Source organism: Salvia hispanica, chromosome 3 (genome assembly GCF_023119035.1).
Source record: "Salvia hispanica cultivar TCC Black 2014 chromosome 3, UniMelb_Shisp_WGS_1.0, whole genome shotgun sequence".
In the NCBI taxonomy this organism is placed as follows: Eukaryota; Viridiplantae; Streptophyta; class Magnoliopsida; order Lamiales; family Lamiaceae; genus Salvia; species Salvia hispanica.
Window position 1 is genome coordinate 36,752,749 of NC_062967.1, and position 24,287 is coordinate 36,777,035.

The 24,287-nt window shown below is 39.1% G+C and overlaps 2 protein-coding genes and 2 long non-coding RNA genes across 6 annotated transcripts; 2 read left to right on the forward strand and 2 right to left on the reverse strand.

Annotated features, from left to right (window-relative positions):
- Positions 1-9,639: 9,639 nt before the first annotated feature.
- LOC125209422 lies at positions 9,640-10,624 on the reverse strand. Its single transcript, XR_007174322.1, has 2 exons — positions 10,471-10,624; positions 9,640-9,780 (listed from the first exon to the last, which is right to left on the reverse strand). It is a non-coding gene; the product is annotated as an uncharacterized LOC125209422 (long non-coding RNA).
- A 2,912-nt stretch (positions 10,625-13,536) lies between these two features.
- Positions 13,537-14,649, reverse strand: LOC125209418. Its single transcript, XM_048109020.1, has 2 exons — positions 14,345-14,649; positions 13,537-13,644 (listed from the first exon to the last, which is right to left on the reverse strand). The coding sequence occupies exons 1-2, from the start codon at positions 14,647-14,649 to the stop codon at positions 13,620-13,622; spliced, it is 330 nt and encodes a 109-aa protein (XP_047964977.1). The 3' UTR covers positions 13,537-13,619.
- Positions 14,611-15,052, forward strand: LOC125209421. Its single transcript, XR_007174321.1, has 2 exons — positions 14,611-14,752; positions 14,850-15,052. It is a non-coding gene; the product is annotated as an uncharacterized LOC125209421 (long non-coding RNA).
- A 5,354-nt stretch (positions 15,053-20,406) lies between these two features.
- LOC125209396 (probable leucine-rich repeat receptor-like protein kinase At1g68400) lies at positions 20,407-24,083 on the forward strand. 3 transcript variants are annotated; one of them, XM_048109001.1, is made up of 3 exons: positions 20,407-21,218; positions 21,666-22,175; positions 23,232-24,083. In XM_048109001.1, the coding sequence occupies exons 1-3, from the start codon at positions 20,432-20,434 to the stop codon at positions 23,897-23,899; spliced, it is 1,965 nt and encodes a 654-aa protein (XP_047964958.1). In that variant the 5' UTR covers positions 20,407-20,431; the 3' UTR covers positions 23,900-24,083. The 3 variants fall into 3 exon arrangements, with proteins under 3 accessions (XP_047964958.1, XP_047964959.1, XP_047964957.1); XM_048109002.1 differs by having other exon boundaries at positions 20,407-21,175; positions 21,554-22,175; XM_048109000.1 differs by having other exon boundaries at positions 20,407-20,783; positions 21,231-22,175.
- The last annotated feature ends 204 nt before the right edge of the window (positions 24,084-24,287 follow it).

Here is a 24,287-nt window from a genome sequence, read left to right on the forward strand (position 1 = left end):
ATCCGGGCTTACAGAAATATCCTCGTAACGAATCACATGCTTCAGATCAACACGTACTTCCGCAACTGCGACACATGGAAAACGTTGTGCATGCTCCCAAGGCTTGGGGTAGCGCCAATCGGTACGCAACGGGTCCTACTCTTTCTAAGATTTCGTAAGGTTCGATAAATCGTGGCTTCAACTTTCCCTTAACACCGAAACGTGTTATCCCTTTCGACGGGGATACCTTGAGAAAAACTTTATCATCGGTTTGAAATTGTAAGTCGGTCCGTCGGACGTCGGTGTATGACTTTTGTCTGTCCCTGGCTTCCTTCATTCTCGCGCGGATTTGTCGAACGATTTCGACTATTTCTTCGACTGCATCGAGTCCAAGCTCTTCGTTCGCCAACTTCATCCCAGTAGAGCGGAGATCTACACTTTCTCCCATAAAGTGCTTCGTATGGCGCCATGCCGATCGTTGCTTGAAAGTTGTTGTAGGCGAACTCGATCAAAGGGAGTGCGGTCTCCCAACTTCCGCCTCGGTCGAGCACCACGGCTCCTAACATATCCTCGAGAGTTAGTATCGTCCTCTCGGATTGTCCATCGGACTGTGGGTGAAAAGTGGTGCTAAAGTTTAAGCGTGTTCCAAGCTCGCGTTGTAGACTAACCCAAAATTTTGAGGTAAACTTCGGGTCACGATCAGACGTAATTGTCACTGGGACTCCATGTAATCGCACGATCTCGTGGATGTAGATCCGAGCTAACCTATCCGATCCATGGGTTACGGGGATTGGTATGAAATGCGCACTATTGGTAAGTCGATCGATGATCACCCAGATCGCGGTGTTCCCTTTAAGGGTCTTTGGTAATGCAGTCACGAAGTCCATAGCGATGTGCTCCCATTTCCACTCGGGTATCTCAAACGGTTGTAGTTTCCCGTACGGTCGTTGGTGTAAGGCTTTCACCTGTTGGCAAGCTAAGCAGCGCTCCACGAAAGTTGCGACATCTCTCTTCATGCCGTTCCACCAAAAGAACTTCTTCAGATCCTGGTACATCTTTGTGCTCCCGGGGTGAGCAGTGTATGGGGTTTCGTGGGTTTCGCTCATGATCTCGTTCCTAAGTTCCACGTCGTTGGGCACGCACAGTCTCCCTTCAAAGGTGAGAGCGTTGTCGGAAGCCTCGCTAAAACCTCCGGATTCACCGGTTCTTACTTCGACTCGAATCTCCTCCAATCTCACGTCGAGCCATTGTGCTGCAATGATCCTCGTCCTTAGATCAGGTTCTATTACTAACGCGGCGATTCGGCCTTCTACGGTTTCGGGTGTTCTAACTACTTCTATCCGCAACTTACTCAACTCTCGTACTAAGCCTTCCTCTTCGGTTAGAAAAACAGCGAGTTGCGAATGGTCTCTACGGCTTAAAGCATCTGCTACTACGTTTGTCTTGGCGGGGTGGTAGTCGATGCCACAATCATAGTCCTTCACTAGCTCGAGTCATCTCCGTTGTCGCATGTTCAGGTCCTTCTTCTCGGAAAAGTACTTCAAATTCTTATGGTCCGTAAAGATTTCACACCTAACTTCGTAGAGACGGTGCCTCCAAATCTTTAGGACATGCACTACCGTGGCTAACTCTAAATCGTGGATGGGGTAGTTCGACTCGTGCGGTTTTAATTATCGTGACATGTAGGTGGTCACCTTGTCGTCCTGCATCAATACGCATCCTAATCCGACCTTCGAGGCGTCGGTGTAAACTACGTAGTTCACTCCAAGCTTTGGTACAACTAACACTGGTGCGGTGGTCAGCTTTTTCTTCCTTAGCGTCTCCAGTGCGATTCGTAGGTGCTCCGCGTGCTCCTTCTCGTCCTTCGAGTAGACTAAGATGTCATCTATGAACACTAGGACGAACGTATCTAGGTACGGGTGGAAAAACTCGGTTCATCGGGTCCATAAATACGGCTGGGGCATTGGCTAGACCGAACGACATCACGACGAACTTGTAGTGACCATATCTCGTGCGAAAAACGGTCTTTGGTATATCCTCCTTGCGAACCTTCAGCTGGTGGTATCCGGATTTTAAGTCCGTCTTTGAAAACACGTCGACTCCTCGGAGTTGATCAACAGGTCGTCCTTCCTCGGCAGTGGGTACTTGTCCTTGAGGGTCAATTTGTTCAACTCTCTATAGTCGATACACATTCTCATTGACCCTTCTTTCTTCTTGACGAAGAGCACCGTTGCGCCCCATGGCAAAACACTGGGCCTAACGAAACCTAAATCCATGAGCTCTTGTAGTTGTATCTTTAGTTCCTCCAATTCCTTTGGCGTCATTCGGTATGGTGCCTTAGACACAGGTGCGGCTCCTGGTTCGGGATCGGTCGCGAACTCCAGTTGTCGATCTGGCGGCGGTCCTGGTAACGCTTCGGGGAAAATGTCGTGAAGAATCTCGTACGGCAGCGACGTCTTCGATCCTTCTTTCCTCCTTTTCCTTTCCGTTGAGTTAGACGAGGTAGGCGGGGCGTCCTTTCTTTATCATCACGGTGGCTTGTAGCGCAGAGATTATAGCGGTTCGCCGGTTCATCGAGATTCTGTGGTATACGATGGGTTCCTTATTCGGGGCGTGTAGGGATATTTGCCTCTCGTCACAGCGAATCGTCGCAAAGTTAGCGGTCAACCAGTCCATTCCTAAGATTACGTCGACATCTCTCATCGCCATAACTCGCAGATCGTAAGCGACTAACTTAACTTTTCCTAGTACGATTTCTACGTTCGAACAAGTTCGGGAAATTCTATAACACGACGTTCGACTTCCTAGCAGCTCGATATAGCAGTTCGTAAAAGCGAAATATTTCTCGTCCTTCTATTGGTCATGTTTACACCTCTTGTTGGTGTATCGTTTCAGTGCGTGTTTGTCTGTAGAACTTATTTCCCACGTGTATCTTAAAAGATTTAAGCTTTCGCCTTCCCTTGCCGTGTCGCCTCAAAAACTCGGAGTATGTATTAAGAACTCAAATTTTAATCAAACAGTCTTAACTTGGATACGGGCCGATTTCAATTCGAAGAAGCACCACAAAATGTCTTTCATCGGAAAGGCTCCAAACTTTATCAAGGGAAACAAGAATAACATTTCTGGCTCGACATTTTCAAATCTCATCACTGACAATTGGTTTGAAACAAGGCAAGGACTAAGTTCCGTTAAACTTAACTCGTCCATTCTGAGAATTAAATGGTTTAGAGGTATCAAGAAAAACCCATAGAGCTTGAGAATCTAATTCTGATGAGAGCTCGAAAGAACATGGGATGGGTGATGAAAACAGGGTGAAACCCATTCTGATGTACTTGTAAAATTATGATTCTTCCTATAAATAGGGTTCAGGGAATGATCACACAGTAGCATTGAAAGGAGGCAGTTGCGCAAGAAAGGACATGGGATAGTTGCACAGCAAGATGAAAGGTTCTTGGAGAAAACAAAATAGGCAAGTACATTCACGAAATAAGATAGTAAAGAGTGGAAACCACTCATTGCAAGATAAGGTAGTAGAAAAGCGCGGATTTCAATTTCGCGCAACGAGGTAGAAAAGAGTAGAAACAACTCATTGCAAGATAAAATATTAAGAAGGTGCGAATTCCTCATAGAATCTCAAAATGTGCTCTCGAAGGGATCTCAGTACAACGAACGAAAAGGAGTAACGCAAATGCGAAAGTAAAATGGTAAGGTGAATAAAAGTTTTAGAAATCTTAAATCCCATACCAGACTGCCCGATAAAATTTGCAAAAAATTTCGGACAGCGGTTTTTTGATCGAAACATGTCAAGGCCTAAAACGATTAGTCGCGTCAAAATTTAGAAATATAGACAAATGTCATGAAGTAGCACCGATAATGGTTCAACGGTTTTGTTGAGGGCAACTCGAAGTGATTGGAACTTTTCAGAACCATTAAGGAATAAGAGAGCATGATAGCCTTAACTTGGTGCTGAAGAAAGAAAAGTCATTGAGTGTGAAACAGTATGTGTAGTGAAACCGAGCTAAAAGAATTTCACTTATACCAAAAAGAGCTTGCAACAAACATGGTTATAAGATAAAGGGGTGAACCAAAGTTCCGAGAAGAATATTCCATCCTTTGAAGAAAAACAGGTCTGGAGATTTGATCACACTGAAGGTCATAACTACAGACAACTTTAAGAATGAAGTTCAATGATAGAAGCTCATAAAACCAGATATCGTTCTTATGAATTTGAAGAATACTACTCAAACATGAGGTCCAAAGTTATAAGGGCAGACACAAATTTCACGCCAAGTGAGTCATGGCTCGATATAGGAAAAAAGAAATAATGGGTATCACTTGCAAATTGCGAGTCAAACGAGGTGTTTAAATAGATAAGGGTTCATGGTTATTCAAAACTTCCCGAAAAGAACTTAGGATCCAAGTAAGTACTGTTGATTTTAAAATCGGTCATTCTAACTACGATGGTCGCACTTCCTCGCACATTTCTCCCGAGCCTAATCATGGTAACGTCGTTCTATGAAACCGTGGATTCCAAGTCGAGATTCGTCGTATCGTCGAAAATAACTAAATTTGATGGTCGCATCTTCAAAGCCTTCTTCTTGCCGTGTCACATAGTCCTTTCGATTGCCATTCTACACGTGGTCTTAATGTATCGTAAACGTCGTATTTGTGTCGCGTCGCCACTTTGGCATGGTATGCAAGACTGCATAGTTTTATTAGGTCTTGGGTATGATCTCGCCATTATAAGGGTACACCAAGGCTCGAAGTATATTTATTTTCATTGGTTCTATCACCCAGGAAAGTGATACTGCAGTTGTCAACCTACAACTAAGTTCTAGCACGTTCAGTCTGGCCTACTTCCTAGGCACTCTATAATTTCAAGCATAGCTTGGAGTCTTATACTAGTCATTTCACGTTCCTATTGTTGATATAATGCTGTGATCGTATAACTAAGTCATGCTAGGTTCCAAGTAGTCCAGATCTAAGCATCGCGACATTTCAACATAAATCTCACGTAATCACATTCGCAAAAAGGTTCAAAAGTTCCCCATTACCACACAAACTTCATCCGTATATTGCACAATTAACAAGTTTATTCGAATAGCATATCAAGCATCGTATATTAATATATGTAAAGATTAGCACTTAGTCAATGCATCATCCACAAAATCGCAATTCCAACTTCATGCAGTTCATGTCCATCTATTTCACAATCACATAGTTGCAACTACACATGCGTCATACTTTGCCTTCACAATTTCAAAATCATATAATTTCAACCAAATATGCATTAAAATTTTCGTCTTCCAAGTAATCAACATGTACGTCCTTCAAGTTAAATTTGCAGTTTGAATATGTAATGACAAGTCTCAACACCAAGCAACACGTGTTCACAATCATACCTCAATATGTGATACATCATGCCTCATTATTAAACAAAAGCAATTATACATTTGCATAGTGTCTCCCGTTTCATAACCTCACCACATTTTCCAAAAGCCATAGTATTTACTTCATATTTCACATAGGAGTTGTTTCGTAGCAGATAAGTAATCACATTTCACATTTCACAATTTCACAAACTCGCATACAATACTTGACAGATCACCATTCGGGAAGCATCGCTTCACATTCATAATATTTCCACACTCTTAATAATCATCATTTAAGAAGCATCGCTTCACAAGCACAACAATATTCCCAACACTTAAGGCATGCTTCTCACAAAATAACATTTTCCACTGAAAATTTTCAAAAGCATAAAGTTTTTAATTCACAAGTCATAGTAATACATTGTACCTCTTTCTTCATGGTTGAACGGGACGAGGTGCGTTGTTGAGCCTCTCACATTTAGCTCATTTGTATAAGAGTACAAAGATAAACTTCTATATTTTGAACAAAGATGAACAAGACTAGAGTTTCATTTAAAAAATTTTGACCAAGAGATTTAAAAGAACTATCAGAGTATTTAAGCGACAACTTAGCCTAGAAGCTTGAATAAGAAAGAGAAAGGGGTATCATAAATAACGATCAAATTCTCAAGAGTACGACATAATGTTTAAGATAGAATCACAAGAAAAAGTCTAAGGCCTCAAATCGAAGGAAAGATGTAAATATCCAAAAACGACGAACTCTAAGGTGCATCAGAACTCAGCGGAAAACGACCAAGAGAAAGAATAGCCATGTATGAAGACACAACTACGCTTGAAGTTCATAACATCCATCTTAATTAATTATCATGCTCAACACCCGCCACCGCTCGTCGTCATTCAACCTGCACATAAGGAAAACACATGCAGGGCTGAGTATTTTGAAATACTCAGTGAGCTCGTTGCCAAAACATTTTATAAGTTATGCCACCCTTACCAAGTGAACTCGAGTTTTACAATTTATCAAAATAAAATATCATCGAGTGTCACAAAATATTTTCATAGATTGGCCAATCAAATATCTCCCATTTTCTCATCAAATTCCACAATCATATCCATGGTGCGACGAAAGTGTGGCCACACTTTTCGCCCCACGAGACCGGCCGACTAGCAAGGACGGCTCACGATCCCCTCGTGTACACAGCCTGGTAGGGTTTGCGGCCCGTACTCAGACCCGAATTCGTATAACATATCCAAAACCTTGGCCCAATGGAGCGAACTCACAAACTAGGCTTCAGGCACAATATCACAATAAAACAAATATAGGCATGGCATAACAGTTAAACCACCCTTATAACACCAATCAATATTTTGCAAGAAATAAAAGAGTTTAAGAATAAAGCCCACCTCGACTGCTTAGATTTCAAGTAAGTTTCTCTTTTCCTTTATCTGACTTTGCAACCGGGGTTTCACCTTTTAAATCACATAGGTACATACAAATCAAATTCACAATTCAAAACCTAATTCATGCATGTCTCGACGTTTTTCCCTTTTCCCAACGACTTAACTTAATATGACCAAACATAAACATGTTCACTATATATAGTTTACTCGCATATTAAATCTAGATCTAGCATTAATATATATCGCGCATGAGTATTTCACCAACACACAACACACACACATATTCGACACACACACACACATAACACACTCGCATAACACACACACCACATGCATACATATTTTCTATGTCCTTTTTATCCCACTCTCGCTTAATTAATATGCATGAGGGTTCAAGAGTACCGATTAATCGGTTAGAAAGAAGATGAATCAAGTAGAAGAAGAAGATAATTATAAGAATACCTTTTTGAGAAAAACGATCGGTAGAAAGTAAGTAAAGACTTGGTTCTTCAAGAATTCTTGGATCAAACTTCAATTTCTTCTCAAGGGATGCAAGATTAATGGAGTAAAGTAGAAGAAAATTGAGAGAGTATGAAGAAGAAGAGAGGGGGACGAAAATAATGAACTAGGGTTGGGGTCTTGGCTCTTATTTATAGAGTCCAATAAGATCTTTAGAATAATTATCGTGCGAATTTCAAGTCATTCTGACATACTCTCTCCGTTCCATAGTAATAGATGTATTTCATTTTGCGCACTCGTTTTGAAAAAATAATTATAAATAGTTAAAGTGAAGAAAAAGTAAAGTAAGAGAGAAAATATTGTAGATAAGACTCTTCTCTACATTATTTTTTCTCTTACTTTACTTTTTCTCCACTTTAACTATTTATAATTATTTTTTCAATACGAGTGTGCAAAATGAAATGTCTCTATTACTATGGAACGGACGGAGTAGTTAACATATTCGGCGCTGTGTGTTAGAATTGCATCAAAGTTCTTTTCGTTCAGACATTTCTAGTTTTTTCCTATGGCAATATTTGAGATTTTGTGATTGAAATTGTGGAGGCATTGAGTTTGAGGAGCACATGAAATTTTCGTAGTTTTCAATTTTCGCTGTTGCATAGAAAATAGTATGTGAATTATCTAAACTATTTTCGCTGACTGAATTTTTTCTAAAGTATAAAGTTTATGCATAATAAATAACATGTAAATTATCTATTCTTGAATTTATAAATTATTACGGTTCTTTTGGTATTGTTCTCGATTCTAACTGAGAACTGCATCCGCAGTGATTTGATAATCGGAACCATTCATATAACCGATTTTAATTGGTTCGGTTAAGCTTCATGGATGTGAAATAAATTTAGTGACACATCATAATCAGTAATCTCCATTTCCATTTATTAGTATTAATTGCACAATTTTTGTAAATGCTCTTACAAATTCATCACAATATTTATTGTATGGTATTCAAATTATGCAACAACATAATTGCTCAAGTAAGCCTCATTGCTCTCCCTCTTTGAGGTCCGAACCGCCACGTTGAAGCACACAACTAGCAACGGGGGATGGCGGGATCTCGGCCTTGGAATTATGCGGAGGGCTGAAGCACCGGTTTACACAGTCGAAAGAGCAAATTGCAACATATCCACTGCATCCCTTCATACAATCGTCGTAACAATCTCCATGCACCGACACAAACACTATCATTAACAACAATGCAACCATTTTTACTCTCATATTTTCCATTTTCTTCCAAAAATTTTGTATATTTGGATGTGATTTTGTTATTGGATGTTTATGAAGAACATGTGTTTATATATATATGAGAAGGATTTTGATTTTGGAGAGAGATAACCATGCTTTTAAAGATAAATACACTCTAGATGAAGACACTTTTAATAGGGATGGTATTGCGGAATGTGTATATCATCCCATGTCATCTAAATTATATCCTCCCACCGTCCACAATTTAAAATCACGAACTTTAGCTTAATTGTGTTATTGGTATAAAATATCAAAAAATTTACATTTCGCGTCTTATTTTCCTACTCGGCTCAAATAGGTTATTTTAAGCGAAAACTTATTCTACGTAAGTAACCATGTAATGTTTATCAAAATTTAAACCACATGATAGAAATCTATGGGTTCCATCCTAAAACCAATTGGTGATAGGAGGAGGGGCCCATGAGACTTATATAGTGGATTAAGCTCTTTGTGTACACCGATGTGGGATATTGTTACATTCATTTTATGTTTCAATTGCCAACACCCTCCCTCAATCCCTTCAAGGTGAACCTTGGAGGGGTTGGACTTGTTTTTATAATTTGTTGGACAACTAGCCCAATTTTTTTCCGATCGGTTGGACCATTGGCCTAAATTTTAAGCCCAGTATAAGATATACTGTTTTTTCGGTTTCAGCCCAGATATACTGCTGGGTCAGTTAAATTTGACCCACAATCGGCGACCCGCTCTGATACCATGATAGAAATCTATGGGTTCCATCCAAAAACCAATTGGTGATAGGAGGAGGGGCCCATGAGACTTATATAGTTGATTAAGCTCTTTGTGTACACCGATGTGGGATATTGTTACATTCATTTTATGTTTCAATTGCCAACACATTAGTCAAATTAGGTAATTGACCCGTCTTGAGAAATGGAGTAACAATATAGACCAGTTTTAAAATTCGTGAGTAATAATAAAATAATTATGCCTAAGTTTGTGATTTTAGAGTCCAATATCTTTAGGCTTAGAACATCGATCTATATATATATATAAGTTTCGCGTCTAAATTTTCTTATTATTACTTCTTGTTATGATTAATCGTTGTGAAGTATATTTTGAGTAGTGAACAAAAATAGTAATATTTCAATATAAAGTTTGCTCTAATAAAAGTCCGTTTGTGAAGACCGAGTTTCAAATAAAAGTCCGTACACGAGTTCAACGTTTAAGTAAAGATTAATTAAAAATAAAATACTCTCCATGCCCTTCGGATCTTGCTCAATAGTCACGCCTTGAATCCCGATACCTACACGAATGGATAAGAAGCGTGTTAAATCAAGACGAGACGATCGACGAAATCAAATCACATCAAACACGCAAATCAAACGGCGGCTCACGTTTTCCAAACGACGGCTCGCGTCTTTTTAAGCGACGAGACATAATATTCTTTCCTTTTTAGGTAAAAGGAATGGTTGATTAGCCAACTTGCCTCTTATGGCAAAAAGTCCATAACCTTTGGACATTTCACCTCCACATATGAATCAAGTTTTAACCATATAAACTCATGCACCTTTCTTCCTTATAAATACCACACCATATCATCCTCTACCTTTTGGCTCCTTCACAAAAAAAAATTCTCTAAACAAAATTCTATCAAAATGAGAATGTATATAAGTGTTTGAAGAAGAGGAGTCCATTTTCCTACTCACTATCATTCTTCTCTTCCTTTTCTCAAGGTAATTCTACTAATAACTATTTTCACTACATAGCCATTTTCATATCATCCAAAGCATGAACATTAGGATTTTTCCCATGACAAACACCATATTATTTTTTGTATGCCTTTTCCCTTAATGGTTTTCATATCAACTATGCATGACTTTTTAGAATAGCTTTTGCCTTAACTAAAGAAAACTTAGACAAAGAAATCAATTAAGCAATGCCTAAGCTCTTAGACAACTTCATCGCACAATAATAACGATCTTGGAAAGCTTACCTCGTGAGTGAAGGAGCTGCCGGACCCCGGAGATGCTGCCCGGCAGTGGCCCACCGGCGGCGACGGCAGTCCGGCAACTTTCCGGCAGCATTCCGGCGGCTGTCCGACTTTCCACAACGAAATTAATCTCTTTTGACCCCGTTTTCACGATCTATCCAAATCTTCACATTTCAAGACTTAATTGTTAGTCCTAAGCCTTCAATTTAAGAAAATAAAGAAGAAGAGAAAGAAGGAGAAATGGGGGAAATTCCTACCTCTCTCGGTCAACGGCGATGAGACCGCCGTGTACCCGGCGGCGACGGCGGCAGCGGCCCACCAGCGACGGCAGCAGCGGCCCGGCGGCGACGGCGGAAGTGGCGGTTCGCGGCAGAGAGAGAGAGGCCGAAAGAGAGAGAGAGGCCGAGAGAGAGAGAGAGACCGAGATAGAGAAAGAGGGGAGAGGGGAGACGTGACCGGCGGCCGGCGTCGCTCGCCGGCGACGCCAAAACCGCCGGCAGAGAAGTGGCGAGAGAGTGAGATGTTGGGGAAGGGGAGAAATGTTATTTTGAAATAGAAGAAAGAAGGGAGGCTAATTTCTTTTAGTGCATTTAGGGCAACACACTTTTGGGCCTCCCCTTTGGGCCGAATAATTTTAGTGAAGTATGGTCTTTTAAACTTACTAAGTGTGGGCCGTTTTTTTAGAAGAAAGGTGGAAGTTGGGCTTTTAAGTCTAAGTGATGAAATGAATCCTTATCTCTTAATTTTGGTTTAATAGTTCTTAAATTGTTTGAAGCTTTTAAATAATTAATCTTATGATAAATTAATGTCTTGCCCTCCTTAATTAATTAATTAAATTTCTTGAAGATAAGAATGTATGGATTTAATGAACCCTCTCCCAAATAATTATTTAATTACTTTAAGGTTTCTTATAAAATAGAGATCCACTTTTCTTAAGTGGAATGAAGTGATCTTGATCGCACCACGAACATAGGACGCATACTCCATGTAGGATCATTTCATGTCATGCACCTTATGTATGTTCATAAAACTAATTTAAATCATTATACTCTTTCAAGAAGGGCGTGTTCGCGGAGTTTGATTACCCAAGGTCGAGCTTTTGTAGAGTTTTACTTGGAAGCTTTGAGGTGGGCTTTATATCCAACACATTAAGTGTGGATAAAATTATCAAATATATGAAATGATTTTTGTTTGATAAAATCGCACTTATTTTTTTTTCAAATGTTATCGTGCCATAAATGATTTGTTTTATGATGCCTATCTGTTTGGCGATGCCAAATGAATGAATGAATGAATCGAATTCGGCTCCAATAGGACCAAGTTCCTATTCGAGTTAGTGTACACAAAGGAATGGACCGTGAGTCATCGTAAGGGTTGGCCGGTCAATGTGATCGTGGAAGGTGGCCACCTTCCCGACACACAATGAACTATCAGATATGGCGGATTGATGGAATGAACTTAGCTTGATCAAGCGAACTTTTATGAAAATGAACTTAGTAAGCTCGGGCCTTTAAGAAAAACCCCCGTGTGTTACTGTGATGGCATGATAATAACCTTTTCTTATATGTGTATCTTTCGGCAATGTGTTCACTGAGTACCCCGTACTCAGCCCTGCATGTATTTCTAAATGTGCAGGTTGAGCAAGTGATGAAATGGTGGCTGAGTGGAGTTGGAGGTCGTCTCATCTCTTTTGTAGGATTTTCGTGGCATGTGTCTTCATACACATGACCATGTGGTTACAACTCCTTCCGCTGTGCTTTTGTCGTAGTATTTTGTAGTAGATGGGTCATAGGAAAAACGATCAGTAACGAGTGATCTGTGATAAACACTCTTTCAAATTCTCATGATCTTTGTTGTCTCGTGAACATCTCTCATCTTATGAAGAAATATTTGTGTCTTATCATTAATTCTTTCATCCCCTTTCTATTCCCTCTTCTTAATTTCCTCCCCTGGTCATGATTAACTGAGCAATGCTATCCTTAGCAAGGCGCGGTCGTGACAACCATTAGTGTATAATGGAAACTAGAATTAAGGAAAAGCATTCTAGATGAAGACACTTTTAACGAAAAATACATTCTAGATGAAGACACTTTCGAATGAAAAGACACTTTTAAAGGAAAAAACACTATGGATGAAGACTTTTAATGGAAAATACACTACGGATGAATACACTTTAATGGGACTAGATATATTTGAAGGGGAAAAATCAACTATTACAAAAAAAAAGTGCAATTACTCCCTCTGTCTCGCTGCAAGGGAGGCGTTCTAAATCGGACGTTGTTTTGCAAAAATGATAATAAATAGTTAGAGTAGGGGTAAAGTAAGTAAGATAATAATGTATATACGACTCTCTTCAGTATTATTCTCTCTCTTACTTTACTTTCTTTCCACCTTAACTTTTTATTATCATCTTCACAAAACAACGGCCAAAATGAAACACTTCATTTGTAATGGAACAGGGGGAGTAGTAATTTATGGGTCCATCAAATAGTAGACGGCGATTGAAGTGTTCGAAAAAAATATTTCAATTTTAAGCAAAAAATGGAATACTCACGAATACGAACAAAAACTGTCTAAATTGGCTCTTGGATATGAGTAAAAATCATTTAAATTGTCTGCTCGGCAGTTTATAATAATAACTATAACAATACTATCTCGATGTAAAAAGAGAACTAAAACTAATATATAAGTGTAATGGGTTACTCATTCTATCATCAACTGGTTTTAGGATGAAACTCTATGATTTCTATCATGATTCCTATCATGATATCAGAGCGGGATGATTCCGAATGTGGGTCAATTTTAACTGGCCGAGCAGTATATTTGTGTCACGACCGCATTTTGCTAAGGATAGCGAAAACGGGTAAACCGCGACTAATAAGAGGGATTAAAGAAGCGGGGAAAGAAAAGGGCTAGAACTTGAGAATTTCACAAGACCAAGTCAATTGATATCATAGAAGCCAAGTATTTCATTACATGGTCTTGAAAACAGAATAGACATCTCCTCAATTAAATCAGAGTTGATGGTGAGGTTCTATAATTCTAAAAGCACGAAAGCACAAAAGCACAGCGGAATAAGTCCTTGCTAAACGACTTCGTGTATGAAGACACGAATCGTTGGGAGATCAACTTGATAACATCGACTCCGATCATCACTCCATCCTCTTGACGTTCAACCTGCACATTTATAAATACATGCAGGGCTGAGTACAATAGTACTCAGTGGACACGTGCCGAAAACAAAACATACATTATATAGTTGTCAAGCCATCACAGTAACACATGGGGGTTTTCTTAAAAGGCCCGAGCTTACTAAGTTCTTTTGTGAGCTAAAAGTTCGACTACGGACTAGGTTCTTTCATCATTCATCATTCATTCATAAATCCATTCCATTTGTGAATCCATTCCATCTATAAATCCATTCCATTCGTGAATCCATTCCATTCGTGAATCCATTTCCGTTCGTGAATCCATTCCATCTATAAATCCATTCCATTCGTGAATCCATTCCATTCGCGAATCCATTTCCGTTCGTGAATCCATTCCATCTATAAATCCATTCCATTCGTGAATCCATTTCCGTTCGTGAATCCATTCCATCTACAAATCCATTCCATTCGTGAATCCATTCCATTCGTGAATCCATTTCCGTTCGTAAATCCATTCCATTCGTGAATCCATTCCGTTCATAAATCCATTCCATTCCATGACATTCAATTCCATGACATTCAATCTCATTTATCAAAAAACATTTATGGCATGACAATAATTTTGAAAAGAAACATAGCTCCATTTTGAGAAAAGATGATTTTTCATAACTTCAAATGTATTTGCTTTATATCCACACTAGTGTGCTGGATATTAAAAGAAAGCCCACCTGATATGCTTATTCTTCAATTCAATTATTCGCTTTGACCTCACTTGCCCTTTGAGCATTTTATCCTCACTCGGTGAATCCTCTCGGTTCGTGGCTGTTTTCCCCCGCTTCGCCGCTGCCTCTCCTCGCCTTCTTGCTCTTCTCGTTTCCTTGCTGCACTCCTTCATTTTGAGTGAATTTGTGGTGTCTAAAGGAGAGGGGAGGGGAATGGGGATGGGGCCGCTTATATAGGCCTCTTGTGTTGGAAACTTGGGGACAAAGACTCCCATATTTGGCTGCCAGCTCCATCTCTTTCTTGGCATCATGTTTCTTTACCTAATTGAGCAAGTCTTGGGGGCAAAGGCTCCTATTTTTGGGGCTGCCATCTCATCTCTCCCTTGTGCTTATCCAATTGTATGTCATTTTGGTGTAAGTTGGGTCACACTTGCTATTTTGGAGAAGTCTCCAACCTTGAGTCTTTGTGAAGCCTATTTCTAATAATCCTTTTGGTGTTAAATTCTTGCAGGATCCCTGGTGTTATTGGTTGTCAAATTTGGAGTCTAATGGATGCCAAATTCGAGAAGGATGGGGAAGATAAGAGAGTAGAGTAGAAGATCTTGTACTGTAGAAATGTAGCTTTGAAAGGAATCTCACTTGTAGCTCCATGTATCCACTTTGTATAGCATGTGTTGTACCTTGTACTAATTTATTCTCTTTTCCTTCTTCCAATAATTGTAGTTTACAAACTTGAATTTCCTTGCATTTTAATTCCAATCGTCTTTTCGTCCAAATTTTTTTTATACTCTAAAACTAGCGCACGAAAACTCGGGGTGTTACAATTTGAACTGAAACTAAAAAGTAACTGACTCAGCTTTATATCTAGGCTTTAAATTGGGTCAGTTTGGTTGGTCCAACCCAATCTAGAAAAAAGTCTAACACCTCTGAATTATATATTGTTGAATTTATAAATTAATTATTACGGTTCTTTTGGTGAAACCACATTGTTCTCGATTCTAATTGAGAATCGTATCCGCAGTGATTTGATAATCGGAACCATTCATATTAATAGAAATTCATAGGTTTCATCCTAAAACCAATTGATAAAAGGAGGAAGGGCTCGTGAGACTTATATAGAAATTTCAGTTGTGACTGCGTAAATTTTCCATCCGATCCAATCCGATAAATTTCCGACACAATTACTTATCCTACGACCTACGTAGCGCGCCGAAAAAGTGACACATGAGAGTCCAAAATTGGTCTTTTTAATTTTTCAAAACAAAAATTCTCGTACATATGCCCCCCTCCATTTTCAGTTTCGGGGTCCGCCATTGGCGACGCTACATATGCATGCACATTATATCATATGTAATGATAACCCTAAATAATGGTTTATTCATAATTAATTCATATTTTAATCATGGAATTCACAAGAAAAAATATTCTAATCTAGACATGATATCAAGTTGGCAATAAGAGTTAGGTTATTAATAAACACATTTATGCATATAAAAATTGTTTTTTTTTTTTTGTATATAATAAAATGATTGTGATTAATATTCCAGAGCCATTTAACATGATACGGAACCTGAAGTTCGATTTTGCACATTTGAGTTTTGAGGAGCATAGTGAAATGTTTTATGACTATAAATTAATGCTTAATTAATAAATACTATGAATTATCTATTCTTAAACTTACAAATTATATCGGGTCTTTTGGTTAAACCGAATCATTCTCGATTCTAACCAATTGCGTACATAGTCTATCAATCGATAACCAACTTTAATCGGTTCAGTTATCAGAGCTGATAAAGCCATCTTTTCTTGAGCATGGCTTTGTGTCATGTGACATAAAATTAGCGATAGATCAAAATATGAGAACATGGCATGTGAAGAGTATGAGATTAAAATGCATCATAAATTCATAATCAACATAATCTCCAATTTAATTTATCTAATAATTTTTGTATATTAATTGCAAAATTTTAAAATGCTACTATTACAAATTCAAAAGAATCAAAGCCTCAATGCTTTCCAACTATGTGATCATCCGAACCGCCACGGTGAGGCACGGGACTAGCAGCGGAGGATGGTAGCACCACGGTGTCCGCACCATTAGCTTGGGCGGGGTTGCAGTTGCCTATACACTGGGTGGAGCAACCTACAAAACTTCCATGGCATCCCTTCATACAATCAATGAAACAATTCCCCTACGCAGACACAAACACCATCATTAACACCAATGCAACCATTTTGGCTCTCATGTTTTTCATTTTCTTTGAAACTATTTGTATGGTTGGATCACTTGGATGTGAATTTTTGATGGGATATATCATATCTCCCTCTGTCTCATTAGAAATGAAGCGTTTTCCTTTTTAGTTTGTTTCATTAAAAATGAAACGTTTCCTAAAATGAAAACGATACTCTCTCTATTTTTTCTTCTCTCTTACTTTACTTTCTCTTCATTAACTCACAAAACAACACTACATAAAATCCCGTGTCGAAAAACAAATGTTGCATATTTAATGCGACGGAGATTAACATAGGCTTATATAGATGTGAGGGATTATGATTTTGGAGAGGGATATTTATGGAAAATAGCCATTAGTGAAAATAAAGGATATAACCACTTTTAAATAAAAAAGCATTCTAGATGAAGACATTAATAGGGATGATATTTTGCGGATTATGTTTTTCATCTCATGTTATCTAAATTATATCCTCCCACCGTCCATGATTTAAAATCACATAACTCTGACCTAATTATGATACTGATTTAAAATATCAAAAAAATTTACATTTCGTGTCTTAGTTTCCAACTCAGCCCAAATAAGATATTTTCAGCGAAAACTTATTCTACATAATGTTTATGAAAATAAGTGTTATTTCTCACAACGGATCAATCACCTTATTCGATTAACATACGCAACCTTTTATCATAATCGGCCTTTTTATCTTGAACCCTAAGTTCGAGCCAAATAGGATGAAAAGATCGCGTACGTTAGTCGAATAAGGTGATTGACCCGTCGTGAGAAAATAACACTATAGACCAGTTTTAAATTTCGTGAGGAATACCATAATTAAGCCAAAGTTCGTGATTTTATAGACCAATATCCTCAGAATAAATTAATAGTATTCACTCCGTCCCATATTACTCGCGCTTTTCTGATTCGGCTCATCCCAAACTACTTACATTATTTTTATTTTAAGTACGAATTATGATATTTAATTAATAAGTATATTATAGTCAATTAAGTGTTCCTGTATTAAGTAATCTCTCATTACATTTAAAATACGAATTTAATTACACTAAAAATCAATCTCATTATTGTCTGTGTTATTTGACTAACGGGTAAAATGTTAATGCCTGAGGTCTTTGGTTCAAGTTCACCTTAACGTGGTATTTAAATTTATATTCATTTGCACGTTAAAAAAATCTGCCTGATCATACATTTTACCCGAATTAAAAGGGTATCCCTATGCATTATACATGCACAATATATGTATTTTATACGATTTTGACATAATTGATTCTATTTATGCATGGAATTAAGAAGAACTAGTTATGTATTTGCTGTGTTGTTTTTGTTAAGACTTTGGGTTAATTGTGCAGTTGAAGCTCTAATGATTTTCCCATTTGGAAAGATTTGGGATCCTCCAAGAGGAAGAATCGTGATTTGTGAAGAACGAAGAATGAGAATAATTGTATTATAGTATTTCTCGATGATTTATCATCTAAATATCTCATTAGTTTAATTAAAAAAATCTAAAACTTAGATGAAACTAGTGAAATATTGTTGTGCTCGCGGTGTAAAGAAATATTGATGGATAGACTATCAGGTTAGATATATTTAGATTAATTATTTAACAATTTATTTTGCAAAAAAATATTGCAAACATGCCACAAAATGACTGAACTAAAGAGAAATACTAGAAACTCTAATTTCTTGAAATCAAAATTTATTCATAATAATAAAACTTACTGCAAAATAATAAAACCTGGTTGATATCCTACTCAAAAGGATTAATCAAAATACCATCATAATCTAATCTCTAATTAATTCAATTTAGCTAATTTTTAATAATTTCATTTTTTTAAAAATGTTTTTTACAAATTCAAAGAGACAATCAAAGAGCTCATCACAATATTTATTGTAGTATTCAAATTGTGGGACAATGAATATAAGTGCTCAAGATATAAGTGCTCAAGCAACCCTCACTGCTCTCCCTTTTCGTCCGAACCACCACGTTGAAGCACATAACTAGCAGCGGAGGATGGCAGCTCTGCTGGCGGCGATGCAACATCGGAAACACTTGTGCCGATACAAGTGTTGAAACAACTCTTCCCTTGTGCCGATACGAACACCATCATTAACAACAATGCAACCATTTTTACTCTCATATTTTCCATTTTCTAAAAACAATTGTATTGTTGGATGTGATTTTTTATAGGATACATATGAACATGTGTTTATATATGTGTGAGGGATGATTATTTTGGAGAGAGATAGTTATGAAAATAGCCATTTATTAATAATGGAAACAGAGAATTCTTCATACAATTCAAGTATTATTTCCATTATACACATCCTCTCGTCTGTTTATTTTACTAACAGTTAATAATATTCACATTTTATTATACTCAATATTTATGTTCACGTTATATTTTGGTTTTGTGGTGTATATTACAATTAAATTTATATGTCATTAATCAACTAAAAATTGCTCAATTATAAAAGCTACGTTATCCAGATTAAAAAGAAGATAATTAAAAAATTAAGATGAAAATTACATAATTTAAATATGCACCATTTCGATGTCCCGTCAACTATCAATATCTAAATTTCCACGGTTCAATAAAATCAGTTCATTTGCTACCATAATTTAAATCGATTATATCATATTATAACATGTTGCATTGCTTATTTTTGACAACTTCATTAGTTACATAATTTAAAATTAATAAATAGGAGTATTTGTTACTTCAATTTGTATTTTTTTCAGTCGCTCGCTTGTGACCAAAATAATGCAGGAATCTATTTGTACCAAAAGAAGAGAAAGTGGTACCTTTCATGTCAGAAATCGAGGGACGAAGACAAAGACGACTTTAGACAAACCCGGATTACTGCAACGGTTCTCCCCTAATTAAATCACATTTTAATTAGCGTTTAATTGTATAATTAATGTTTACTTGAGTGAACGACCCAAAAACACCAGCCGAAAGAACACCCTTTGATAAAGAGAAATTTAATAAAAAAATCATTAGTTAGATTGGATAAAAAAAAAAGGCTACCCATATTATATTATTTTATTTTTATAGTATGAGTGGTAATTCTTGTCACTAATATAAAAATCTTACATAGGTTTGGGTCATATTATTAAGTTCGTATGCTTATTGGATAAACTTATTAGAAAATTAATGCCTTTTTCTTTCTATTTCTTTTTTTCAACGTGATTAGAACTAAATCCAAATAATTGTACGACTTTTGCAGTGTTTTTCCAAACTCATCAATTTGAAAGTCGAAATTTCTATACCAATTGTTTATTTGTAATGCAAAAAATACTCGAGCCATTATATGACAATTTACACAAAAAGCCAAACCAATAATACAAATATCTATTAACAACCAATTAGAACAACAAACAACAACATACACAAAATCGCAAATCATCTAATCAAGCAAATAAACCAACATCCAATACGCTCAAATTAAGTACTATATATAACAACATGGACGAGAGCTCACAATTAAAAAAATGCACCAGAAAAACCTCGTCGAACATCTGATCGATCCATCCCCAAGCATTCGATAAATCTTTTCGGTCATTAGTCTCATTGAAGAGGCAAAATCCATAAAGCACATTTTAATCCACCAGGCAAGTATGCAAATAATGTTTTTGTTAATAAAATTAGAAAAAGGTATTTGCCCGTTAATTATCCTTGCTTATTTATAAACATTACTAATTGGATAAACAAAAACTAATAGATAAACCTTATTTTTTCAAAGAAAAGAAGAATAAAAAAATCAAATCTAAATAACCATCTTCAGATTCCATAACCATTTCCATTCTTCCATTATCACTCATTTCAAGCTCTCTCTCCCTCCAACAATGGCGGCAAAACTAAAACCAAACCCTACAGCTTCCTTCTTCTTCTTCTTCAACCTCCTCCTCCACCACTGCGCCGCCCACCCCGACGCCACCCCTCTCCTCACCTTCAAATCCACCGCCGACCCCTCCAACTCCCTCCTCACCTCCTGGAACTCCTCCTCCGACCCATGCACCTCCTGGCTCGGCGTCTCCTGCCTCCACAACCGCGTCGCCCACTTAATCCTCGAAAACTCCACCCTCCAAAACCCCCTCCCCCCCTCCCTCGCCTCCCTCATCCACCTCCGCGTCCTCAGCCTCAAGCAAAACCGCTTCACCGCTCCAATTCCCGACCTCTCCAACCTCACCTCCTTAAATCTCCTCTTCCTCTCCGAAAACCGCTTCTCCGGCGAGTTTCCGCCCTCGCTAATTTCACTCTCCAACCTCTACCGCCTCGATCTCTCCCGCAACCGCTTCTCCGGCGAAATCCCCCTCTCCGCCAACCGCCTCACGCATTTGCTTACCCTCCGCCTCGAGGAGAACTCCTTCTCCGGCGCAACTCCCGATTTACACTTGCCGAATTTGCATGAATTCAATGTTTCGGGGAATAATCTCACCGGAGCTATACCTAGCTCGTTTTCTAAATTTCCTGCGTCGTCGTTTTGGGGGAATCCGGCATTGTGCGGGCCGCCGCTGGAGAAATGTGGTGCAATTGCGTCGCCGGTGAGCCCTAAAACGACGGTCTCCTCCTCTCCGACTGCAATTCCGGTGGAGACTAACCCTAATTCACCAGCGAAAGCGAAGCACAAGGGTAAATTTAGAAATCTCCTCTTCCTCTCCGAAAACCGCTTCTCCGGCGAGTTTCCGCCCTCGCTAATTTCACTCTCCAACCTCTACCGCCTCGATCTCTCCCGCAACCGCTTCTCCGGCGAAATCCCCCTCTCCGCCAACCGCCTCACGCATTTGCTTACCCTCCGCCTCGAGGAGAACTCCTTCTCCGGCGCAATTCCCGATTTACACTTGCCGAATTTGCAGGAATTCAATGTTTCGGGGAATAATCTCACCGGAGCTATACCTAGCTCGTTTTCTAAATTTCCTGCGTCGTCGTTTTGGGGGAATCCGGCATTGTGCGGGCCGCCGCTGGAGAAATGTGGTGCAATTGCGTCGCCGGTGAGCCCTAAAACGACGGTCTCCTCCTCTCCGACTGCAATTCCGGTGGAGACTAACCCTAATTCACCAGCGAAAGCGAAGCACAAGGGTAAATTTAGCAACATTGCTATAATTGGTATTATAATTGGGGATTTATTTGTTCTAGGGTTAGTTTCTCTGCTTTTATATTGCTATTTCTGGAGGAACTATTCGAGTATGCTGAATTCGGAGAAGAGCAGTGTGCAAGCGGAGAAAATCGTGTATTCGTCGAGCCCGTACCCGAACCCGGCCCAGTCGGAGAGGGGGAAGATGGTGTTCTTCGACGGGGAGAGGAGGTTCGAGCTCGAGGACTTGCTGAGGGCGTCGGCCGAGATGCTGGGGAAGGGCGGGTTTGGGACGGCCTACAAGGCGATTTTGGACGACGGGAATGTGGTGGCGGTGAAGAGGTTGAAGGATTTGAATGTGGCCGGGAAGCGGGAATTTGAGCAGCAGATGGAGGTGTTGGGGCGGCTCCGCCACCCGAATTTGATCGGGTTGAAGGCGTACTACTTCGCTCGGGATGAGAAGCTGTTGGTTCATGAGTTCATGCCTAATGGGAACTTGTTTTGGCTACTTCATGGTGAGAACTGTGTTCAGTGCTCTGTTCTACTCTGTTTTGTTGTTGTTGTTTATCATTATGTGCTTAAAGATTTTGTTTCTTGTTTTCGATTCTTGATGTGGAGCTAATTTAGTAGCTGAATTTGAAGAGATAGGGCCCATGTGTTTAATAGAATGTGATGATATATTGATATGTCATTGTTTAGTTTGCAGGTGGTATTGAAATGCTTTTTTGACTGGTAATGATTTGTTTCTTAGCTAGTTATGCTCTGTTCTTGTTTCTTGAGGCTCATCTTTGTCTGTTTGTTGTTAGCTCAAACCAACCGTGGCTTGGATAGCTAGCAAAAGGGTTCCTTGATGTCGATGGCTCATTGAACTTGGTCGTATTTTGGTTTGAGATGATTAGTTTTTCGTGTCTTCGGTTAGGGTTCTCGAAAGTGAGAGGTTTCAAAATTTGGGATTAAATCATTAAATTGGAAGGCTTTTCAGATTTTGGGATTAAATTCGCACATCTTTCAGAATATGGGATTGGGGGTGCGAACTTTTCATTTTAGGAGATTTTTGCCTTTTTCTCCTATTTTTTATTATTTTCTTGTTCTTTTCACTCGCAAAATACAAGGATTGACCAAATTATCCAACAACAAATTTCATGTATGGATAAAAATTGAAATCTCTTGTTGGGTAGTTTGGTCATTTTAGATATTTTGTGAGTGAAAAGGATGAGAAAAAGGAGAAAAAAGCAAAAATCTCCTAAAATGAAAAGTTTGCGTGCCCCGATCCCATATTCTGAAAGAGCTGCAAATTCAATCCCAAAAGCTGAAAGGTCGTCTAATTTAATCTCAAATTTTGAAATCTCTCCTTGAAAGTGATGGTGAAGCATGGACATTTAAGATTTAGTGGATTGAATGTAATAACATAGATCTTGTGTAGGGAATTCTGTTGATAAGAACATGGTTAGTTTTAAGAGTTTGGGACCACTTTATATAATGGAGCCAAAAATACAAAATCCATGATGCATTGATTTTGTATATATATGTATGGACTCTTGGCTTTACTATAATGTACTGCTTTATCTCAGGTAACCGAGGCCCGGGTAGGACTCCGTTGGACTGGACCACGAGGTTAAAGATCGCAGCAGGAGTAGCACGGGGTCTAGCCTTCATCCACAGCTCGGGGGCCCTCCTTAAGCTCGTGCACGGCAACATCAAGTCCACGAACGTCCTCATCGACAAGCTAGGCAACGCCAAGCTATCCGACTACGGCCTCTCGGTCTTCGCATCGCCCTCGTCCGCCCCTAAATCCAGCGGCTACCGCGCCCCGGAGGCAGCTCTGGACGGCCGGAAGCTGACCTCGAAATCCGATGTCTACTCGTTCGGGGTCCTACTGCTGGAGCTCCTGACCGGGAAATGCCCCTCGGTGGTCGACAGCGGCGGGCCGGGGATCGGGTACAGTGGGGTCGTCGATCTGCCGAGGTGGGTGCAGTCTGTGGTGAGGGAGGAGTGGACGGCCGAGGTGTTCGACCTGGAGCTCATGCGGTACAGGGATATCGAGGAGGAGATGGTGGGGCTGCTGCAGATCGCGATGGCGTGCACGCAGGCGGCGCCGGAACAGAGGCCGAAGATGAGCTATGTGGTGAAGATGATAGAGGAGTTGAGAGGGGTGGAGGTGTCGGCATCGGACGACGCGCTTGAGTCGGTGTCGGAGTCGCCGTCGGCGTCGGAGGATATCTGCAGAGCTAGTGAATGATGGGTGGTTGTGGTGGCCGATGTTAGATTGAATTCGGATTTAGATTTGTTGGTTTCTTTAGATTAAGTTTTGTAGGAGTATATCAGAGTACTTGTTTTGAGTAGGATGAGTAGCTTAAATTCGGTTAGTGTAATATGCCTTGCAATCCAAATTTATTTCGCACTACGGTCTAGTATAATCGAATTGCAAATTTATTTCGTACTAGTATAATCGATCATCTTAAACTACTATAGTACTTACTCAATTTGTGAATAGGAGTTCCGATTCATTTTTACCATAAATGATACGCTTATTTTTAGTACTTGTTCCTTTGCATATATGGACTTAGAAGACTCTGATTAAGCAGATCATAGACTAACTAGCCAATTTATTCTTAAATCTTATTGTA

Bases quoted from the DNA above. Each gene is read 5' to 3' on its own strand.
- LOC125209418 (XM_048109020.1), bottom strand. From the start codon at position 14,649: ATGATGCCAAGAAAGAGATGGAGCTGGCAGCCAAATATGGGAGTCTTT. The intron at 13,645-14,344 runs GTGGGCTTTCTT...ATAAATGTGCAG, and splicing joins TTGAAGAATAAGCATATCAG to GTTGAACGTCAAGAGGATGG.
- LOC125209396 (XM_048109002.1), top strand. From the start codon at position 20,432: ATGGCGGCAAAACTAAAACCAAACCCTACAGCTTCCTTCTTCTTCTTC. The intron at 21,176-21,553 runs GTGGAGACTAAC...CCGCCGCTGGAG, and splicing joins CCTCTCCGACTGCAATTCCG to AAATGTGGTGCAATTGCGTC. The intron at 22,176-23,231 runs GTGAGAACTGTG...GCTTTATCTCAG, and splicing joins CTTGTTTTGGCTACTTCATG to GTAACCGAGGCCCGGGTAGG.